The sequence below is a fragment of the Neopelma chrysocephalum genome, unplaced genomic scaffold (assembly GCF_003984885.1).
Source record: "Neopelma chrysocephalum unplaced genomic scaffold, ASM398488v2 Primary Assembly neopelma1_26, whole genome shotgun sequence".
Classification (NCBI taxonomy): Eukaryota; Metazoa; Chordata; class Aves; order Passeriformes; family Pipridae; genus Neopelma; species Neopelma chrysocephalum.
The window spans coordinates 2,832,127-2,851,692 of record NW_020897695.1 but is presented as its reverse complement, the minus strand read 5'-3'; the positions used below and the strand labels follow the sequence as shown (position 1 = coordinate 2,851,692).

At 41.7% G+C, this 19,566-nt stretch overlaps 1 protein-coding gene across 2 annotated transcripts in view; it reads right to left on the bottom strand.

The window, feature by feature from the left end:
• PLEKHA8 (pleckstrin homology domain containing A8) overlaps positions 1-19,566 on the bottom strand; it is a 50,430-nt gene that overhangs the window by 10,771 nt on the left and 20,093 nt on the right. Inside the window, exons 10-14 of one of the 2 annotated variants that reach the window (XM_027675333.1) lie at positions 19,260-19,318; positions 17,834-17,964; positions 17,258-17,328; positions 15,928-15,989; positions 13,513-15,024 (exon numbers count right to left, since the gene is read on the bottom strand). In XM_027675333.1, the coding sequence (XP_027531134.1) occupies positions 14,827-15,024; positions 15,928-15,989; positions 17,258-17,328; positions 17,834-17,964; positions 19,260-19,318 (521 nt within the window). In that variant the 3' untranslated portion in view covers positions 13,513-14,826. Of the gene's footprint in view, positions 1-13,512; positions 15,025-15,927; positions 15,990-17,257; positions 17,329-17,833; positions 17,965-19,259; positions 19,319-19,566 lie in introns of those variants that run through there. The other variant, XM_027675334.1, reaches the window with a different exon arrangement.

Here is a 19,566-nt window from a genome sequence, read left to right as displayed (position 1 = left end):
CAGCCTTTCCATGCACTGCTGAACAAGTAGCCCTCCCTGCATGGACTACTGCTCAGGATTTTCTTTGGAAAGGAGGGAGAAGGAGCTGAAGCCATTAAAGCCTCTGATAGCAAAGCCAAGAGGTGCAGCAGGGCACTGCATGGAGCAGGAGCCACTCTGGCCATTGTGGTCAGAGTGGGAAGGGGCCTCATGCCGCCACATATGCATCAGAGCATCTCATCTTCTTCAGGAAAAGCTGTCTGCTGGGCAGTTCCCAGGGTAACAGTACTGGTGGCATCTCCTGCAGGACAAAGGACAGGAAAGGACAAAGCACTCCCTAAGCTGTTTTGCAGGTGCAGCTGGGAGCCTGCCTGACTGGTGTGCAACCACACAAACACAGGGGCTTGACAGAGCAGGAATTTGAGCTAATGGCACAATAAATCAGCCAGGAGGAAGAGAAGGTAACATTAACCTACACACACAGCAGCATGTTTAGTATATTTAGAAACTCAGCAACTGATGACCCTCTCTTAGCCAGTCTAAAGTGTCACCATTTAATAAGTGAACAAACTGACATCAGCATTAAATTCAAGCCCATGGCAAAATGTCTTTGACCTTTGTGCCAGGTATGGAGGAAGCTTTCAAGATCCATCTTGGAGAGGAGTCAGAGCCCTGTCAGAGTCTGCAGTATCCTCTGTGTAGGGTAAAGGTGAGGGGTTGGAGAAGGAGGGTTTGACAGTTATTCACTGTCACCCTTCCAGGAGGAAGTGGCACCCAATGGTATTTTCCACCGAACCACTACTGAATGCTGGTTTAAGACTTGGAAATGCAGGCATGTAATATTTATTTTCCTTTGCTCTCTTAAGCAGAGCATCTCCAAGTTGGTGGAGCAAGCAGAGAATACCTTGGGGACCCCATGTGTTCCCCAATCCCATCATGGGGGTCCAGAAACGTTTTAGTGATTAATTTTGTTTGGAAGAAAAGAGCTCCCATTGTTTGCTGCCCTTGTCATTTCAATTAGCCATGTTCCCCAATGAAACTTACCATGCATAAGTAGGGAGAGGCTGCCCTGAGCCAGCCAGACATTTGGGACACGTTATGTTTGGTGCTTCCGATGCCTTGCTCTTGAAGGTTTTTGATTGGAAAATGGAATGTAGAGGAAACTGGCAACACTGACAGTTTATAGCAATATAATTTCTTCTATAAATTTCTGTTGTGTTTGACATCTTACCTACCTGGCACTACTGCTCTGAAGACAGGGTATGCGAAGAAAGAGAATATTAAGAATTGCTTAGGTTTTGAGTTGTTAGCAGATTTAAAGGGGAGAATGACTGATTAGAGGTAAGAAACAAGGAATAGTTCAGGCAACTGAATTGTCCAGAAGTGGTCTGTTGAAATGTGTATATTATGGGCCAAGACCCACAGGGAGGCTGGTTGTAAAGTACAATAAAAAGCTGGATTTAAGCTTTGATGCTCCAGTACATTCAGACAAACCATCATAAACCATCTGGTGACTGTAGGGACGCATTACTGTCTTGCCGTCATTTGACCAGAGATTAGTTGTCAAACCCTGCAGCAACCCCAAAGCAGAGGCGTGGGACCAGTGGGGTAATGCTGGCCATCTCACTGGCTTTGGTGGGTGCAGCGAGGGGCAGAGAGGCTTACTCTGTGCCAGGACTTTTTTAGCAAGACATTATCTGGTGTGAAATGCTGCAGGATTACAGCTTCTAAATAAAGCCTGGAGAGTTGTACCTGTTGCTGCCTTGGGTAAGTAAGCTCTTAAACTGTCCGAGACCAAGCTGTTATGCTAATTTAAACATGTCAAATATTTGTTCTCTGCTCCACACTACCACATTATTTCATAAGCAATAGTGTCCTATAGGTTTGTCAGGGAGTAACCACATGGCTAAGAGGATTGAATTGCTGTGACTAGCCCATGGGGCAAATAGCTTGACATTATGGAGTTTGTACTGGGTACAGGCAAGGAAGAACCAAGCCCTAAGGACATGCAAATAATGGGATTATTTCTCCTGCACTCAGCAATCTCTTAGGCCATTTGGAAGTGGAAACCCATCCTCTCTTTACCAGTACTGCCCCTGTATTTTGCAGCCGTGAGGATGGCGCGACTCCAGATGCAGGGTAAAGACAGGTAAAGCTTCCCTTGATATGCAAAATCCCCCAAAAGGCCGTGAGCGATGTCTCAGCAACGGGGCATCTGCAGCATTGTGGGGTGATGCCAGGTGGCTCAGGTTTCTCTCTTTCCTTGCAACACTCATGTCCAAGTTTCACTGCTGTATCCATGGCAGATGCATTGCACCAGGATTTGGGAGTGGAAGGAGTTCCCCTCCACACCCTCACCGTTTGTGGCTCAACTGAAGGTTGTCACTGAGGCTGAGAGACACATGCTTGACAGCTGTGATTTACCAAGATGGTCATACATGTCTATTTATTTAGGGATATAAAGCAAGGCAACTTTCCAGACCCTCCCTTGGTTTCTCCAAACTTTGAAACTTGTAAGAAAAGTTCTTTAAGGCAGGACTCTCTCAGTAGATTATTTCGTTGCTTCTTTCTGTTTTAATAAAAAGGGTGATAACAAATAGCTGGTTTTAAAAGTTCTATTTGTGCAGGAATATCCTACTTTTATGTGTTTTTAGGCATCTCTATCAACAGAGCAGAAAGCAGAGCTCCATTTGAGATGGTCAGTGGACAAAAAAAAAACCTGAAGGTGGACAGATAAATCCATTCTTTGTATGGATAACAGGTACATACAGGTTGTGAAAATTGCCTAATAATATAGGGTTAAGAAAATGTAAATTAATATTTAATTACTTTATCCAAAGCAGAAAAGCTTGGACAAGAGAGAGTCCTATTTCAGAAGTAGCATAGCCTGGATGTTGGAACTCTCCACACAAGTAAAAGACTGATATAAGGAAACAAAGTGCTATATGAAGAAACTTTTGGGCTGGCTGATAAGAAGCAAGTTCTTTGAAATAATCTGGGGTTTTCCCCAGATTCTGTCCAGGGGCTGGTTTGAGCCCCACGGGAGAGTAGCCTGCTCAAGGTGACTGATGAAGTGTGAGGCAGTATAAGTAACAATGACTATTTATACATTGAGAGTGCACTGTAATTTAAAGGTGAGAGAATATAGATCCTTAACAGACTAGTGGGGAAAAGGAATTCAGTAAGCTGGATTGAAGAAAATAAATTGTGAAATGTCCTGGCAGGATCCAATGAGTGACTGGAACATTCATTGTGTCCCTGACAAGGAGAAAAGCATGTACAAGAAGGTTCCTGTGCCTGGCTGGCACATCTGCTGAGGTAGGGCTGTCAGTGCCTCATACCAGGGCCAAGGGGACAGAATGAAGCTCTGTGCAGGAGAGTGGGCCTCTTTGTCTTGACAAGGGTCTCCCACTGTGTTTTTGGCAAGAAAGCTCTCCCAGTCACCCCAGTGCTCAGAAGGGCACAGGTTTCACAGAGACACCCATAGCATCCTACTGCAAACACCCCAAAAAGCTGTTGGTTTGGGAAAGCTGGTTGTTGCTCAGTGTGTGGGACGTGGAGTGTCGGGCTCAGTGAGTGTCGAATACCTGAGACCACGGCTCAAATGTCATGTTGAGGAGCAAGCAGGGTGGGCGAGGGGTGGCAGCACAGCAGAGGCTGTGCAGGCTGAACGTACCAGCTTCCTCCCGCCTGCAGGAAGGAGGTTGGGTACTAGCTGCTAAGTAAGAAAGCAAGTGGAAAACTATGACCTATAGGAAAGGAAACTATGTGAGGCACGTCTGGTCTCTGAAGACTACAGATGAGCTGGTGATACCAACACTGGAAACAGATGCTAAACTGATTGGAAATTATTTTGGCAGAATGCCATAGCTGGAGCAGGAGCCCTGGTGCAAACAAATTGATGCAAAATGCATTCTGAAGTCTCAGATCTGTTTGATTTTGAGAAAATAGTGAGCTGTTTTCTCTTTGGCATCACTGCAGGACTTTGCACAGACCACACACCAGTGCATCTTGCTGAAAGCAGTTAGGTACACACTTGGAAAGTGGCCAAATGCTGCTGGTTGGCACCAGGACCCATTCAGGGAAGCAGCATCTTAGTGACTCCCTGGCTGACAGCTCTGGAAGGAAACGAGTATCACCAATTTCAGCTTCTCCTGCTGCCTGCAGAACTCCTGCACTAATGGTGATATCTCACTAAAGCAGTGGCTAAACAGTGGAAGACCCTGGAGAGATTTTACCAGAACCCCAGCAAAGTAATATAGGCTGGTATAAGGTGAAGGTTAGGAGAATGCAAGAACACAACAAAACTTGGAAAAGCCTATTACCCTAATCCCCAAAGCTGGGGGTTGAGCCTGCACTACCATCAGCGCAGCTTCTGGTAGGGTAGGGAAGCTTTCTGAGGCTGATTTTTTTTTTTTTTTAAATGGTAACACACAAGAAACAAATCTAAAACCTGTGTTAGACACAAAAGGAGACGAATAAATATCTGTTAATTAATACATATATTTGGGTCAATATATTGAAAAACACATGGTAATATTTTGGAAGAAATATTCCAGATGGATAGACACTTAGCTTGGTTGTACCAATGTCTAGAAGTGTCTGGCACACTGCAGTATCTCTTGCAACTCCTTTCCTTAGTCCACGTACTCGTGCTTGACACATATTCCACCAGTCCCCAAATGATAAAGAAAACTTTTCTCGTCATGGCTACAATTCAGGGAACAACTTTGCATAAACACATAAAATTGGTGTTTAAAACCTATATTCCATGTTTTGCTGTAGCACTGAACTATGGGCACATATTCTGCATTTTAATAGCACTGTATTTCCCACAGGGCAGCAAAACTGCACGCCAGCCCCATGCCCCCAGCATAGCAGGGTTTTCAGCTGGGCTATAAAGAAACCAACCCAGCAAAGGTTTCACTCTGCCTCATTGCATTGGTCATAGCTTTGGTGCTGTGAGCTTGCATTGCCTTTTCCTCTTAAATTTAGAAAACGTATGTTTTATCCATACAGGAGAACCCTAAGAAACCAATATTAATGGATATTTTGATCATTATTGAATCTAATGTATCCTCTTTGATTTTAACAGCAGCACCTATATGTTCCTATGAACCCTACACATTCAGCATGCCATTTTTAATTTTGAACCATGGATCTAGATTTCTGGAGGGACGGGAATTTAGCAGCTACTCTCACAGTTCCTGACCTTTACTAACTAACATGGCAAACTGTCAAAGCTGGGGTTTTTCCCTGGGAAGATATTCATCTGGGATCCTGTAATGGCAACAGATTTGCTTTTCTTAATCAGTGGAAGTTGTAGTGAGGTGACACTTCCCTGAGAGGTATCTTTTTGTGTATGGGATTTCTATTAGAACATGTCTGTGAAGTGCTGCTGGTCTGTGTTGGGCTGGTTAGAACAAGGCATTTTGCAGAGGAGACCAACAACTGTGCTCACAGTCCCTCCACACAGCTGCAGACCTCCTTGCCACAGCCAACATGTCCTGCTCCCTCTGCTCATGGACACATTTCAGCTGTAAAATAGAGCACTACAGTGCTGGTTGGCAAATCAGTACTGCAGCTCACAGGTAGAAGCGGGGCTTTGAGGCGTTAGCTTGTGGGTTTTGTCCAAGTACTGACAGTCAAGGGGCAGGTCTCTGGACACTGTAATACATGATGGCCCCCAAACACATCCCTCCTCCTCTTCCAGTCCAGAAATGTCAATGGAAAGAAGTTGTCTGCATGGCTGCAGCAAGTTGCAAATCACTGCTTCTCTAGCGAAAACAGAGATTTGTTCAACTTGTCTCTTGCATGTCCGTATGGAAAGCTAAAACCTTGTCTTTCTGCTAGAACATCATCCTGTGATTTCAAGTGAGAAAAGGAAACAGTTCATTTTAACACTGCATGTGAGGGAAGTTTTGATGGACTCTGTACCTCTTCCAGTGTCTCTACATACACCCTCTTCATTTCGGTGTGAAAAGCTACAGCTGTCTATTGCAGTGTAAAACAGCGTGGATACCAACACCAGAAGTGCTGACTTTGTGTAGGACAGAGCTCTACCATCTAACTGTGACATGTAAAAGCGTGGCTTCAGAGGAGCTGCCAGGTCAGAAAGTGAAATGGACTCTGATTGTGGCACAGCTGATGCTTCAGGAGAGCTACCAAAGCAATCTGTGCCATGGCTGCAACGAACATGACAAGTCATTTCCACATGCCCATGGAATAGGGCCAAGACAGTGTCTTAGAGAAACCTCTAAAAGCATCAGTAACACAACTGTTGTTATTTTGCTGGAACTGACAGGGTCTCCTGACTGATAACCTGCTCATTTCCTTAGGAAGGAGATGAATGAAACCCTGCAGTGGTAAAAGAAGAATGTGACTTCTGCCCTGGAAGGCCTTCTGAACTATTAGTTCCTCACTGAGGTGCCCAGCTACCCACCAGCTCAGCCCCAGCAGGTGAGATACAGTGATGATGAGTTTGAGGCTCCTGCCAGAGCTCAGTCCTTGCTGAAGCAAAAGCAACTCTCAGCCTTTGCAGGATGATGCTCTGGGGCTTACTGCAATTAGAAGGGATCCCTTTCCTGTATCCCATGGGAGACAGCCAGCTGTAGCTGAGCAGTGCTGCTGCAACAGGATACATGCATCCTTCCCCTGCCACAGGGCTGGTTAGACACAGGCAGGGACTTGTCTCATCTGCTCTTCTGCAGCTGAGAAAATGCCTCTGCTGGGTCCCAGACCTCTATGGAAGAGATTCAAGACCAGGCTGTAAGGGGGTACTTTTGAATTAGATGATCAATGGAGCATAGAGGGTGATAAAGAAAATCATATTAGGATGTGAAACCATCTAGAGTATGGTACAATGTAACTTCATGGCACAAGCTAATTGTAAGGTCCATTGTGCTTTTTAGCAAGTCAGCCTGATATCCCCTATTATCAGAGCTGAGTTCTTCCTTGGTTTTGCTACATATTGCAAGATAGATACATCTACCCTTGAAACACAATAGTAGAGGTCATACATAGGGGTGAGAAAGATGATGGTGGGAGGAAAATTATGTGGGTAGGGGTCGCTCGCCCCTTGCCCCACAAGTAGGGCATGCGCAGACTGTTGCCATTAGGTAATGATTAGGCAGTGTTTGGCTGCCATTCAGGCATCACCTTATACTACGTACTGGCCCTACGTAGTGTAATGTGGAACTGATAAATATGGGGTGTCAGGATTGCTGAGTTGAGCGATACTCATCCTACCATCGAGACTGTGTTGCTCCGCGGGGACGCCCGCTAAGCATGGGTACCGACCAGCTGCTGCAGATCCTGGTAGCCCTGGCCTGTCTGTGTGGGTAAGCACAGTTTTTGATAGGAAGCAACCGAGAGAACTAAGTTTTTGACCTTTTAATCCTTTTAGTGTCCCTTTAATTCCCCTTTATTATTGAATAAGTTGTTCCCTTTTAATATCATAGTATTTTTCCTTTAATTTCCCCTTTACTAACCAATATCGCGTTATCCATAATATAGTGTTAAGATCCCTCTTTTGGCATCCCTTTTTACCAGTTAAGATTACACCGTATTGAATGCTGTTCGTAGTAACACACGATAAGGTAATTATTTTGTATCTCTTTTAGTTTTTGGTCCTTTCACTAAGTTTATTGTTATTATTACTATTTTCACTGTAATAAAGATGTTTTGTGTGGATGAATATCTGTGCACTTGTTTTATTCCGGGCATGTATCCTAACGAACTGTTACACAGGCAAAAGAAGGACAAATAATACATGAAAACAGAAATTCCTCTCACACTGCCAGGCTAGGTTTTGTAACTACAATCTTCACATATTTACACTGGCCAGGGACCCACAACCATATGCCAGACACAGCTTTTATTCTCGTAATCTGGACAGCCTCCACGTGTGTCAACATTCTTCATACAAATATATCTACAGGTAGTTTCTGTGAACCAGAAACACACTGTTTTTGACTGTCCACACAGAACAGATGCAGTCCTCTTTAAGAGCATCTTAGGCCCTATATTGTAATAAAAGAAACAAAATCCATGCAAGGAGAAAATGAGATTTTAAAACATGCTTATTTAAAATAAGTTTATTATAATGAAATAATATAAAAGTCTGACAAAAGTCTTAACAATGCTCCAAAAGAAGAGACAGATGCTGTATGATTTGAGAGATGATGCAGACTGGAAACTTCAGAGTATTTCAGACTGAACTGCTTATGACATCAGAGTTTGTGTCATGCTTACACAAAGAGGTGATTTTGGGGGCATAAACAAGCCCTTAGAATTCAGTAAATTTAAAGTGTGAGGCAATATACCTTCTCTTCATCTTTCAATGTATTTCAGTATGTATATAAGGTATTTTAGTAAGTAAAGTAAGACTTTCAGTAAGCTCAGCTTGACATTGATAAAATGTATGCCCAAAATTAGCTTGAAAAAAGAAAATAGGAAACCATAAAAGCAAGCTGCCTTGGTTTTCAGTTTGATTCCTGTATTCTGGAATGCAATTTACTTGTTTAGTTTCAAGTAGACGTAAATCTCAAACTTTCAAAATGGCTTTAAATAAAGGAATCAAGTTTTGGACCCCTCGAATGCTGCAAAGCAAAAGAAAGTTAACACACAGTGTTAAACAGAAATCAGGAAATGAAAACAAGGATGTTTCATATTCAAAAATATGAAACCTTTAACACATCTGGAGTGTGTGTGGGGAGAAATCCTATACTAAGGAAGGGATATTAACAATGACAGTCAAAGACTATATTTTGAAGAACTGCATGTCAGTGGGATGGTGCACGTGTGTTTAAGTGAAGCATACTATGGACATGTTCTAACTTTGAAGCAAGTGCTTAAATGCTCATGTAAGCTGAGCAGCATCAGCTACAGCCTGGGTTTACTCAGAGCCAAAATATGCTATGATACCTCTTATGCACAAGAGTGATTTTATATTGCCTAGAGCATTCAGTAGTTTGCAGGGTTTGTTCACCATGGGACTACAGAAGGTGCAAGCAAGGCTTGAATTCTGTTATCCCCACCCTCACCCTGTTTATTTTTTGTTTTGTTATCTGCACTATGCAGGCCAGAGAAAAGAAATAAAACTAAATAATAAAAAAAAATAAAACAGCAAAACCAAAACCCCCGTGCTTTCACTTCTATGAGGCAGAACTTCCAAATCTGAAGTCCCCCAATTTAAACTTCATTAATGAAATCAAATTTAAAGTAGTGTGGTTTTCCCGGTAAAATATGTCAACTCAGGGTGAAACTTCAGAGAAAAGTCGCACATTCTCCATCTGTATGTGTCGTTGCCTGCCAAAGAATTCAGGTCTGAGTTTCCAAGTTTATATTTGTATCACTTACAAAACTTCCTGCTTTGCATTCTTATAGAGAGATGCTTCAACAGCAACAGCTCTGATAGTAAGGCAGAGAACAGTGCATGGAAAGAAAATACCAGGCTGAGGAAGAGGAAAAGACAGCCGGGTAGGAATATGCTAATGATCTTTCCAGGTGTCTGAAAGGCAGTTTAAGGTTCTTTAAAGCTTTTCACAAAAGCTGAAGTGATAACTAAAAGAAAGGGTTAGAAAGCCTTTGCGAAAGCACGCTGCAAACAACTGGAGCATATTTTGGGCATACTTTTTATACATCCAGTCAACCAAGTGACAATTTTCAAACCATGAAACATTTTAAAAGCAAACAGCTGTAGCCTATATCCTGATGATGCTTTACAAAAAGCTTGTAAGTGAAGGTATATGGCCCTTAACTTTCAGTGCATCTGTTAAAGGGAGACCCATGGTATAACATTGTCAAGATGTGCTTAAGTTTACACTAAAGCACTTGAGTATGCAGTTCATATTCTAGAATTATAATGTCACAGAACTTCAATATGGAACTGAGTATGGTGTCTTAAAATAGCAGAGGGGGCTCCAAAACACAGTTTGTTTTAAAAAATTAACAATAAAATAAATAAAATAAATAAAAGCATCCCATTGCTAACAGAACTTGACTGGAACTACTTGAGAGCTCTGCTCTAATGCCAATGATGCTATGTAACAAAGATGGGTTCATGACCTCTATTCAAACATGCTGTCATTATTCAGTACTAGATAGCACTTTTATCAGATTGCTTTGGGATTTACCATGTCTCAGCAAGGATGTGCACTGGACAGACACTGCCCATGTCATATGCTGTATCAGAGTTCTACACTCAGCTACACTAACTTCACAAAAAGCAGCCTTACTCCCCCTATGGTAAGGCTGTGATTACTCTTATTTCACCACGGATAAGTAAAATCCCTGAGAATATGCAACTGCTAGACATTGCAGGAAACAGCCAAAAGCATTTCTAAAGGAAAGGGATGCAAAACTTTAGCACAATTTAAGAAACTGAAGCAGTTCATGTAAAGTATACAGAGTGAGGGTGCTGTTACCTAAGTCATATGGATCTCTACCAGTATGCAGGTCAGTTGTTCATAAATGTCAGCCTTTAAAAAACCCAAAACAAATACAACAAAGAAAAAAACCCTAACTAATGAACAAACCAAACAAATCAAACAGGAAACACCGACCTTCTCTCCAATTCTAAATTTGAAGGCCAAAAATTAGTTGCTTGTTCTCTACAATTATTAAAATCCAAAGCCATGCTCTCTGCTCGCCAAACTGACACCACAGGAAAAGAAGGTGCCTTGTCTAGCAGTGCATTTGCTTCCACTTGGCCATCTGATCTATCGCATCCTTAGAAGGTACAATTTGGAGTTCAGCTCTGCAACGCACTGCATGGGTTTCTTTCTCAGTGGTTGTTTGACTGCAAAGATAGCATTCGTAAGTCTTGAAGTGCTCAACGCCCTGCAAGAGCAGTGCATGGTGAAGTGCAATTTTTGAAGGCAAGGAGACCTTGCTCAATTCCTTCTCTGCAAGTCCCCCATTTAACAACAAGTACGCAGTAGTTTCCTGAAGCCATGGTCTCCTAAGAATTTTCTTAAGCACCAACTCCAGAGTTCAGAAAGACCAATTTTACACAGAAGGGTAAGATGGGAAAGCCTGCTCTGAGGCAGGATGTCACGCGGATTAGAAGATACACAGTGTAGAAAGCTTTCTCTATTTATTAGAAGACGGAAGAGAGTAAGAAATTAGTAATTGCTGAAGCTAGTAGTCCAGTGAAGTGGTTAAGTTCTTTACCTACGAAATATAGCCTCCTGATTTTTTGCAACAAACAATGGGTCTGAAGCACACTTAAAAAACTAGTGGTTCTCCTGATAGTTAAGAACCAAACCAAACAAAAACCCCAGAAAACTCAAAAATACCTCCAAATATTTTAAGTGCTGAATACACTTTCCTGCTACTGGAAAAACTTAAGAGCAAAAGGGAAGTCAATTTTTGTCATGATCTGACAGTTAATTTCTAGAGAAGAGGGATCTCTTCCTGGTCTCCCCCTAACCCAGCTGATATTTTGTGGAAATGTGGTCTTCATTACCTTTCCAGAGCATTAAGTTAAAAACTGTTACAGCAAAGTTTCCCATAGAACAGCTGAAAACCTTGAGGAAGCCACAGAGGGTGAAGAGTTGGTTGTTTTACTGCAGGGGTGGTTTCTTTGTATTCATTCTTAGAAGAAGCAGACAGCTGAATACCAAAAGCCCTCTGCTTCATTTTTAGCACTGGGTATAGTGAAATAATTGAATAGAGCTTTGGTCAAAACTTTTGACTTTGTACTCAAACCATGTACTACTTAAATTAAGAGAATTCAAAAAACAAACCTGATTCCTGCTGATCCCTCTTGGATTACGTAGGGACTACACACAGGCACAACTCAGAGAAAATGACAGAACAAGGAAGCCACACTCTTTAAATAAATGATTTTTGAGCAGTCTTGGGAATTCAGAAAGGCCCCAGCTGACTGAAAGCTGGCAAACATTGTCCTGATTTTCAAGAAGGGGAAGAAGGAAGACCCTGGAAACTACAGGTTTGTCAGTGTCACTTCAGTGCCTGGTAAAATTATGGAAAAGATTATTCTGGGAGGTATTGAAAAACATTTGGAGGGCAACGCAGTCTTTGTCACAGTCAGCATGATTTCATGAGGGGAAAATCCCACTTGTCGAACCTCACTTCCTTCTATGACAGGGTAACCCACCTAGCTGATCTAGGAAAGCCAGTAGATGTAATCTTTTTGGACTCCAGCAAAGCTTTTGATACTCACTCACAGTATCCTTCCGGACAAAATGCCCAGCACATAACTGGATAACCATGTAATGCGATGCGTGAGCAACTCACTCACAGGTCCAGCACAGAGGGTAATAGTGAATGGGGTAACATCAGACTGGCATCTGGTCACTAGTGGGGTTCCACAGGGCCCCATCCTCAGCCCACTTCTCTTCAATATCTTCATTAATGACGTGGACACAGGACTCAAAGGTATACTAGGTTTGCCAACGACACTAAATCAGGAGGAGTTGTCGATTCCCTCGAGGGCAGAGAGACCCTGCAGAGAGATCTTGACAAATTAGAAAGATGGGCAATGATAACTCTGAAGTTTAGCAAGGGCAAGTGCCGGATTCTGCACCTGGGACGGGGCAACCCTGGTGTGTGTACAGACTAGGGAACGAGAGGCTGAATGGAAGCACTGAGGAAAGGGAACTGGGGGTCCTGGTCTATGGCAAGTTGACCATCAGTCAGCAGTGCCCCGGCAGCCAGGAGGACCAACCGTGCCCTGAGTGGCATCAGGCAAAGCATCGCCAGCCGGTCAAGGGAGGGGATTGTTCCGCTCTGCTCTGCACTGGGGCAGCCTCACCTTGAATATTGTGTGCAGTTTTGGGCACCATAATATAAGAAAGATATTGAGCTATAAGAGAGTTTCCTAAAGAGGGCAATGAGGATGGTGAAGGGTCTGAAGGGGAAGCTGTATGAGGAGTGGCTAAAGTCACTTGGTGTGTTCAGCCTGAAGGAGACTGGGGGGAGACCTCATTGCAAACTTCAACATCCTCACGAGGGTAAGTGGAGGGGCAGGCACCAATCTCTTTACTTTTGAGACCAGTGACAGGACCTGAGGAAATGGCATGAAGCTGAGTTGGGGGAGGTTTAGGTTAGATATCAGGAAGTTTTTCACCCAAAGGGTGGTCGAGCACTGGAACAGGCTCCCCAGGGAAGTGGTCACAGCACCAAGCCTGTCTAGAGTTCAAGAAGCATTTGGACAACCCTCTTGGGTACATGGTGTGATTCTTGAGGTGTCCTGTGCAGGGCCAGAAGTTGGACTTGATGATCCTGATGGGTCCCTTCCAACTCAGCATATTGTATGATTCTATAAAATGCCTAACTAGAGTCCTGGTATCTTTCTTTATACAAGTGTGATGTTGGCCTTTTCTTCAAGTATCATATGCTTTTCTTAAAGCTCACAATGCTAGGCTCTTTAGAAAAGATCAAGTATTCAGTGTGGAGAGAGGCTCCTGTCACAGAGCAATGCAGGGCAGCAGGTCTGCAATACATTCATTTTACTGACAACATGGTTTTTAGCATAGCAAAAGCCAGTATTACTTCTGTGAGTACGGCAACACTGACTTCTGTACTTACGAAGACTTACTAATTTTAAGTACCTCATTAGGACAGTCCTTAACCATATCACTAGCTAAAAGGACTTCTTTATTATTCTTAATAGCAGCAATGCTAAGGAGCACATTTCTATCTATATCAGCAAAATGGGAAAAAGGGTAAACCTTACTTTCTTAATTTTCAGTCACTTCTAAATAATTTCAAAATTCAAGATTTGTAATTGGTCCAACGTGTAATAATAGCTCCATCACAAATTCTAGCTTCCCTACACTTTCTTCATTTCACATCCACTTTCATGAAATTTTTGCCCATATTGGCAGCCTAGGTAGGATTCTAATGATATCTGCTTTTTAAACTGCTAGCTGTATTCAATTTAAAAGAAAATATTCTGGTTTTGTGTGATTTTGATTTAAGAAACTCCTAAAACCTAAAACAGAAAATCCCACCAAAACCTTAATAAGCCAGGATGATGGACATGATCTTCAAATGCTTATGTAAAGCACTGTTGAAATTAGCTGGGCTCTGTCAGTCTGTGGCAGCAAATTTCTTGTGGTCCACTGGCAGCAGCTGACAGGGAAACCATGGCACACACTGGGAGCTGGTCAGGGAACACAACACCCTGTTTCAAAGGCTGGTTTCTGGGGCTGCTCAGACAACCAGCCACACACATCTGTGGTGAAGATGTCTGTAATATTTGGATTAAAATATTTATTTACTTTAATAAATATTTATTTAATGCAAATATTTAAGTATTTGCATTAAAAAGCCTCAACCCAAATTAAGGGACAAACTCACTGCATTAGAAGCTGGTGTTCAGCTGCCCTTTTCTGCTACCACAGTAACAATAACTTTCACTACCTCTGCCCTCCTACACCATGGCACGGAGCGGGCACAGGGAGTGGGAGAGGAAGAGCAAGCAGCGCCTGCCTGGGTGCTGGGCTGACAGCACACAACAGCTCTGCTGCACATGCAGGTCTCTCCTAAGGTACAGGAGCAAAGGCCAAATTCTGCTCTGTTACTTTTATGAGGTGAAGAAAAGAGGAAGTGCACAGGCAGAAGAGAAACAGTCAAAAACATTCATCACAGACACAGTTATGACCCAAAGAGAAACAGTACCTCTGCATCTAAATGCAAAACAAGCATAACAAAAAAAATAAAAATCACACATAGTCTTCCCCCAAAACAATCTCAACACACTTCCCACCTGAAAAGATACAATGAACAGAAATGATGTCCAAAAAAAACCAAAATGGAAGAAATCTTTGTTAACAGACACAGTCCCTGAATTTTTAAGATGTGGTCTTGCTGTAGTCATACCACCTCATCTGATTCCAAACCATGTACTTCATAGAGAGCGTCCAAGATATTTAGCTGCTTTTCCATGGCTGGTAAGTAAATGTTGAGGTCCCTCTGCATTCCTTTGTAAAATGTTTCTTCCTGAGGATCACACTCCTCTATAGACAGAGCTGCCACAAAATCTTCATATGTTGGAGCTGCCCTTAGAGCCAACTGGGAGAGGAACCAAAGCTTTTATATTTGCAAAACAGAACAGGAAGAGAAACACAACTAAAGCCACAAAAAAACTTCTAAGACCTCCCTCTTTGCACTTAGACTGCATAGCTTTAATTTAATTATGTGTACGTGCATATGTTAAGAATTTTAACTACAAAGGAAGCTATTTTATTTTTATTTGTTTTTATTTTTGTGTAGATCCCCAGTTTAAGACATCTTCAGAGAGGCCTGATTTTTATGAAGTGTCTGTGTATCATATTTTGTACAAATAAATAGCATACATTAGAAATTTATTAAATACAAACCCCAAATAAAGTACAGTTTTTTAAGGGAGCTCCCAATCCAGTGTCACACACTTCAGCACTGAGTTCTCAAAATGGTTTTTAGAAAGCTTTCCCCAGCATTTCTGTTTCTCCCAGTCAAAGTCACTATTGCCTGGATGAGGCTCTCCTTTTTCCTTTTGTAATTTCAGTGATAATTTTCCAGTGACAAACACAAGGGGGAGCTGCCAGACTGGACGAAAAATTTTCTCTAGCCAATATACTCTACTTCAACTCCCCACACATTCTGCACTAACCCTTCTTGAATGCTCATATTCAAAGACAGATCAATCTTAAAAAAAGAAACCTCAAATCTTCATTTCTTTCTTTAATAGCCCTGCAAGACTGTGCTTAAAGACACATAATAAAAAAGTGTGCATGCAAGTGCGATCTGCCTGTTCCACTCTTAAAGCCTAAGACCAAACAGTGATAACCACAATCCTCACCTTGAAAATAAGGTTCTGGCAAAGGAATCTAATAATTTTAATACTTAGAATTTTAATACAGTTTATTAATTACACAACATATGATCACATGAACAAGACCCCCAGCTCTATCAGCAACCAAGATAAATACTTACTGCAAAGACCCCTCGGACAACCCAACCATGGTGCTGCCGTAATGTCTTTCCATAAGCATTGTCTTAAAGAAAAAAAATTATAAATCAAGACACAGATGTATGGCAGTTTTAAGTCTTCATCACAAAGAGATCTCAGAGATTAGAAATTACTATTTAAAGGTATATTCCTGCCACTGGATGTAAATAATGGCTGTGTCAGAGTACTGAAGTTATGACTGAAAGGAGATGACAGATTTGGGATTTCTGCACTGGGGTCAGCTCTGCTGTCAAATCTCCTTCCAACCCATTCATGGTAAAAAAGTTTTCTAACAGACAGGAAGGCAAATGTGAAGTCTGAGAAAATACTATACGGGGTGAAACTCGAACAGTAAACCAAAGCTACACTGGTGATACAAATATGGAAGAACTTTTCAGGGGAAGAAAGGGAATGAAAAAGCGGGAAAAAACCAGCAGCACGGCTCTGCTGCAGGCACTGAGCAATTCAAGGAGTAATTCAGTGCTGAAGCCTTCAGACTCAGAAGGTCAAATAAATGCTTTGACTTTCCATGGTGTTTAACACCCACATACGGTAGCAGTGTATTTACAATCCCACTTCCTAGAGCTGCTACATACTTCAGTGTAGTAGTTCATTTTACTAATCCTATAGGGTGACTGCTTAGCTGTGTAAAAGAAGGTAAAATAAAAGCTCTAAAAAAAGCTGTTTCAAAGTTGTTTTAAAGGATTATTATAACACTAGACTTCATGCATACAGAGAGGGCCTTCCTCAGGAATAACCAAATCAAGTCTAAGAGGGGTTTATATTTTGTTTTGTACTTGCTGTGGCCACTAGCCTGTCTTGGTAAGTGTCAGAAGTTGTGCGCTTGAAAAAAATTCCTTCTTCTCTGTTACAAACTCCCTTCTAATGGATGCGGGCAATTCACAGCCATACTGGCAAAGAGGTGATTTCAAAGAGTGATGGCCAATCTCACATGGAACTAATAAACTAACAAAACAGCAATTACAAATTTGGGAGCACTCTTGCTGCAAACTAGTAGAGAAAGTGGAATGAGACAAAGCTCTTGGTTCCCTAAGATATGACTGTCTCCTCTGTCAAAAGTATGCCAGTTACAGGAATCTTTATCTGCTAATAAATCAATGTTGACCACTTATCTAGTAACCCATCCCAAGGCAACCATTTAAAAAAACCCTGCGCTTTCAAAAATGTTAGGTCTTAGAGACTATTTGCATCACTTGTCACTGACTAAAAGAAAATACAGGTTCTAAATGAAGAGGAAAGTAGCCAAGTATGTAAATTCAGAAGTACATGACGAATAAAGTAACTGGCACTTACTCAAAGCTGTTTGGATATTCTTTTCCCCATTCTTCACTTCTGTCAAAAACCCTTTCAAGAACTTTAAGCCTCTGTCAGGATGAACACATGAAACAAAAACAAACCATGTTTATAACAAAGTAACCCAAAGTGTAGCAAAGCCCCCAAAGATGCAATACAACTCAGAAGTGCAATAAAACTCAGAATTGAGGAGTCATTTTCAATCTGAACAAAAAAATGCAGCCACCTCCTCCAGCCTCTTTCCCAGCCCAAGGGAAAAAAACTTTGCTAAACATTTCTGCTGCATCTTGAAATCATCTGCCTGATGCTCTGGCCCAGAAGGATTAGTCATTCACTGTAACTTCACTTGCATGGGGAAAAAAAAAAAAGGGTGTCCTGGAATTGCTTTTTCAGGCCTTTTGGCAAAGTTGCAGTGATACAACCACAGACAACACATTAATCTTGAACCTGGCCAGTTTGGATTGATGAAGCCTGTGGAAAGTAATCAGTTTGCTCCATGTACACAAGCTTGCAGTGGTGAAAGACCTCTCACTGCACCCTAGCAGTTCATAATGTATGCAGATATGAGGTCATTACCTTTTCAGCCACAGGAGAGCCTCTGTAGCAGAGTTTCTAACTTGAGCTACACCTGCATTCACTTCATGAAGCACAATCTTCTGAAGGGTATCAAACTCTTCTTTGTTGGTAATAAATTTCTGGTTTATTTTCTGGAGAAAATACAATGGGTAAAGCTTCAGGCTTTTAAGACCAAACAGGGGCCTGCCCTATAAATACCACCCATTTACCGGGACTCCTTCCTGCTAAGAGATACTACAGATTCACAAGCGTGTCACATACTCCCCATGGCACGGCTGTGCTGCCAAGGTGGGCATGCCAGTCCAGGGCACCACTCCAGACACATCTGGTCAGCCATCTGGCTAACACAAGCAAAATAAAGCATGTCGGTCAAAAATTTACATGGCACCTACCTATTTCTGTCCAACAAAATCCTTCAGGTTCACATGACACCCTCCACACTCGTGGAAAGGAGTTAACTCAACATGCTCTCCAAGCAAAGTCCCATTTGCCCTGAACTTCAACTACCAGCAAGATTACCTTCTGACAACTGCTAAGCTGCAAATTTTCAGTTACACTTAGCAGTCAATGGTATGCTTATGTTTTCAATTTATTTCTAAGTTTTTATACACAATTCCTCACAAAAACAAAAGGAACATTATATAAGGGGCAGATAAACAGACTTGTCTTCTACATTAAAGGAGCAGCTGTCTACCGCTTCACAATAAATATTCAATGTTTAGTTTTTTATATATGATTCTTCTCTCTTGCTATTTTCAGTCTTTCAGTGGCTACCTTCTCGAAGATAACCGAATACCTTTCTTACTTGGCACTAAACAAATCTGATGATATATATAATGTTCCTGATCATACACTCAGAAGATATGTTTTGCTTTTTCTTTTTTTTTTTTTACTTGAAAGAAAAGCTATGAAAAGTCTATGAATGCATTTTTTCGCATAACCAGTATTTCAAATCTTTGCAAAAGGTTCTTGAAGCTGGAAGAACTTCCAGAACAAGAACCAAGACTGCAGGGTCTGCCCCAACCTGCTGAGAAACTGCTTCTTAATGCATTAACTTCCTCCTGCTTGGCTGAGCAAAGGATTTTTTTTTTCCCCTCCATTTGTTTTACAGCTTAAAGTCAATATTGCTAACATCACAAAACTGTTCAGCTCAGAATCAAAGTCATATTCATTAGGTGTAACAGATGTTTTACTAGGCAGTCAATCAAGTATTTTTATAAGTTTGGACACAACTGGATTTATTAAATACAGTATGTACTGTAAGAACAGAATTAGGGGCATTTCAGTGCTCTGATCTGACAGATGGTAACATTATCAAATAAATAGCCTATCACTATTGACTGCTACCACATATTTTTGAGCTTTAGTGCCTAAAATAGATATTTTGCTTGAAAACCAAAAACCAGTGCTAGAAATAAGCTGTTACCTTGATGTTGCCTACAAAATCCATTTTAACAGGAGCAAAAACAGTTGGTCCCAGCTTGTCTAGGAAAAAAAAAAGGCCATATTTTAAAATTGTGTCTTTTTCCAGTCCTCATGTTTTAGTAACAATTAATTTCATTTACTCTCTTAACAATGCTTTAAATGGCTGGAGAATACTAAATGAATGATGCAAACTCAATTTTCCTTTGGTGTACAACCAGTCCACCTCAGTCGGTACAAGCATTAAAATACTCTGACCTACACTCTGGAAGTCTTCAAAAGGGTGCATGCTCACAGGGACCTCATATCCA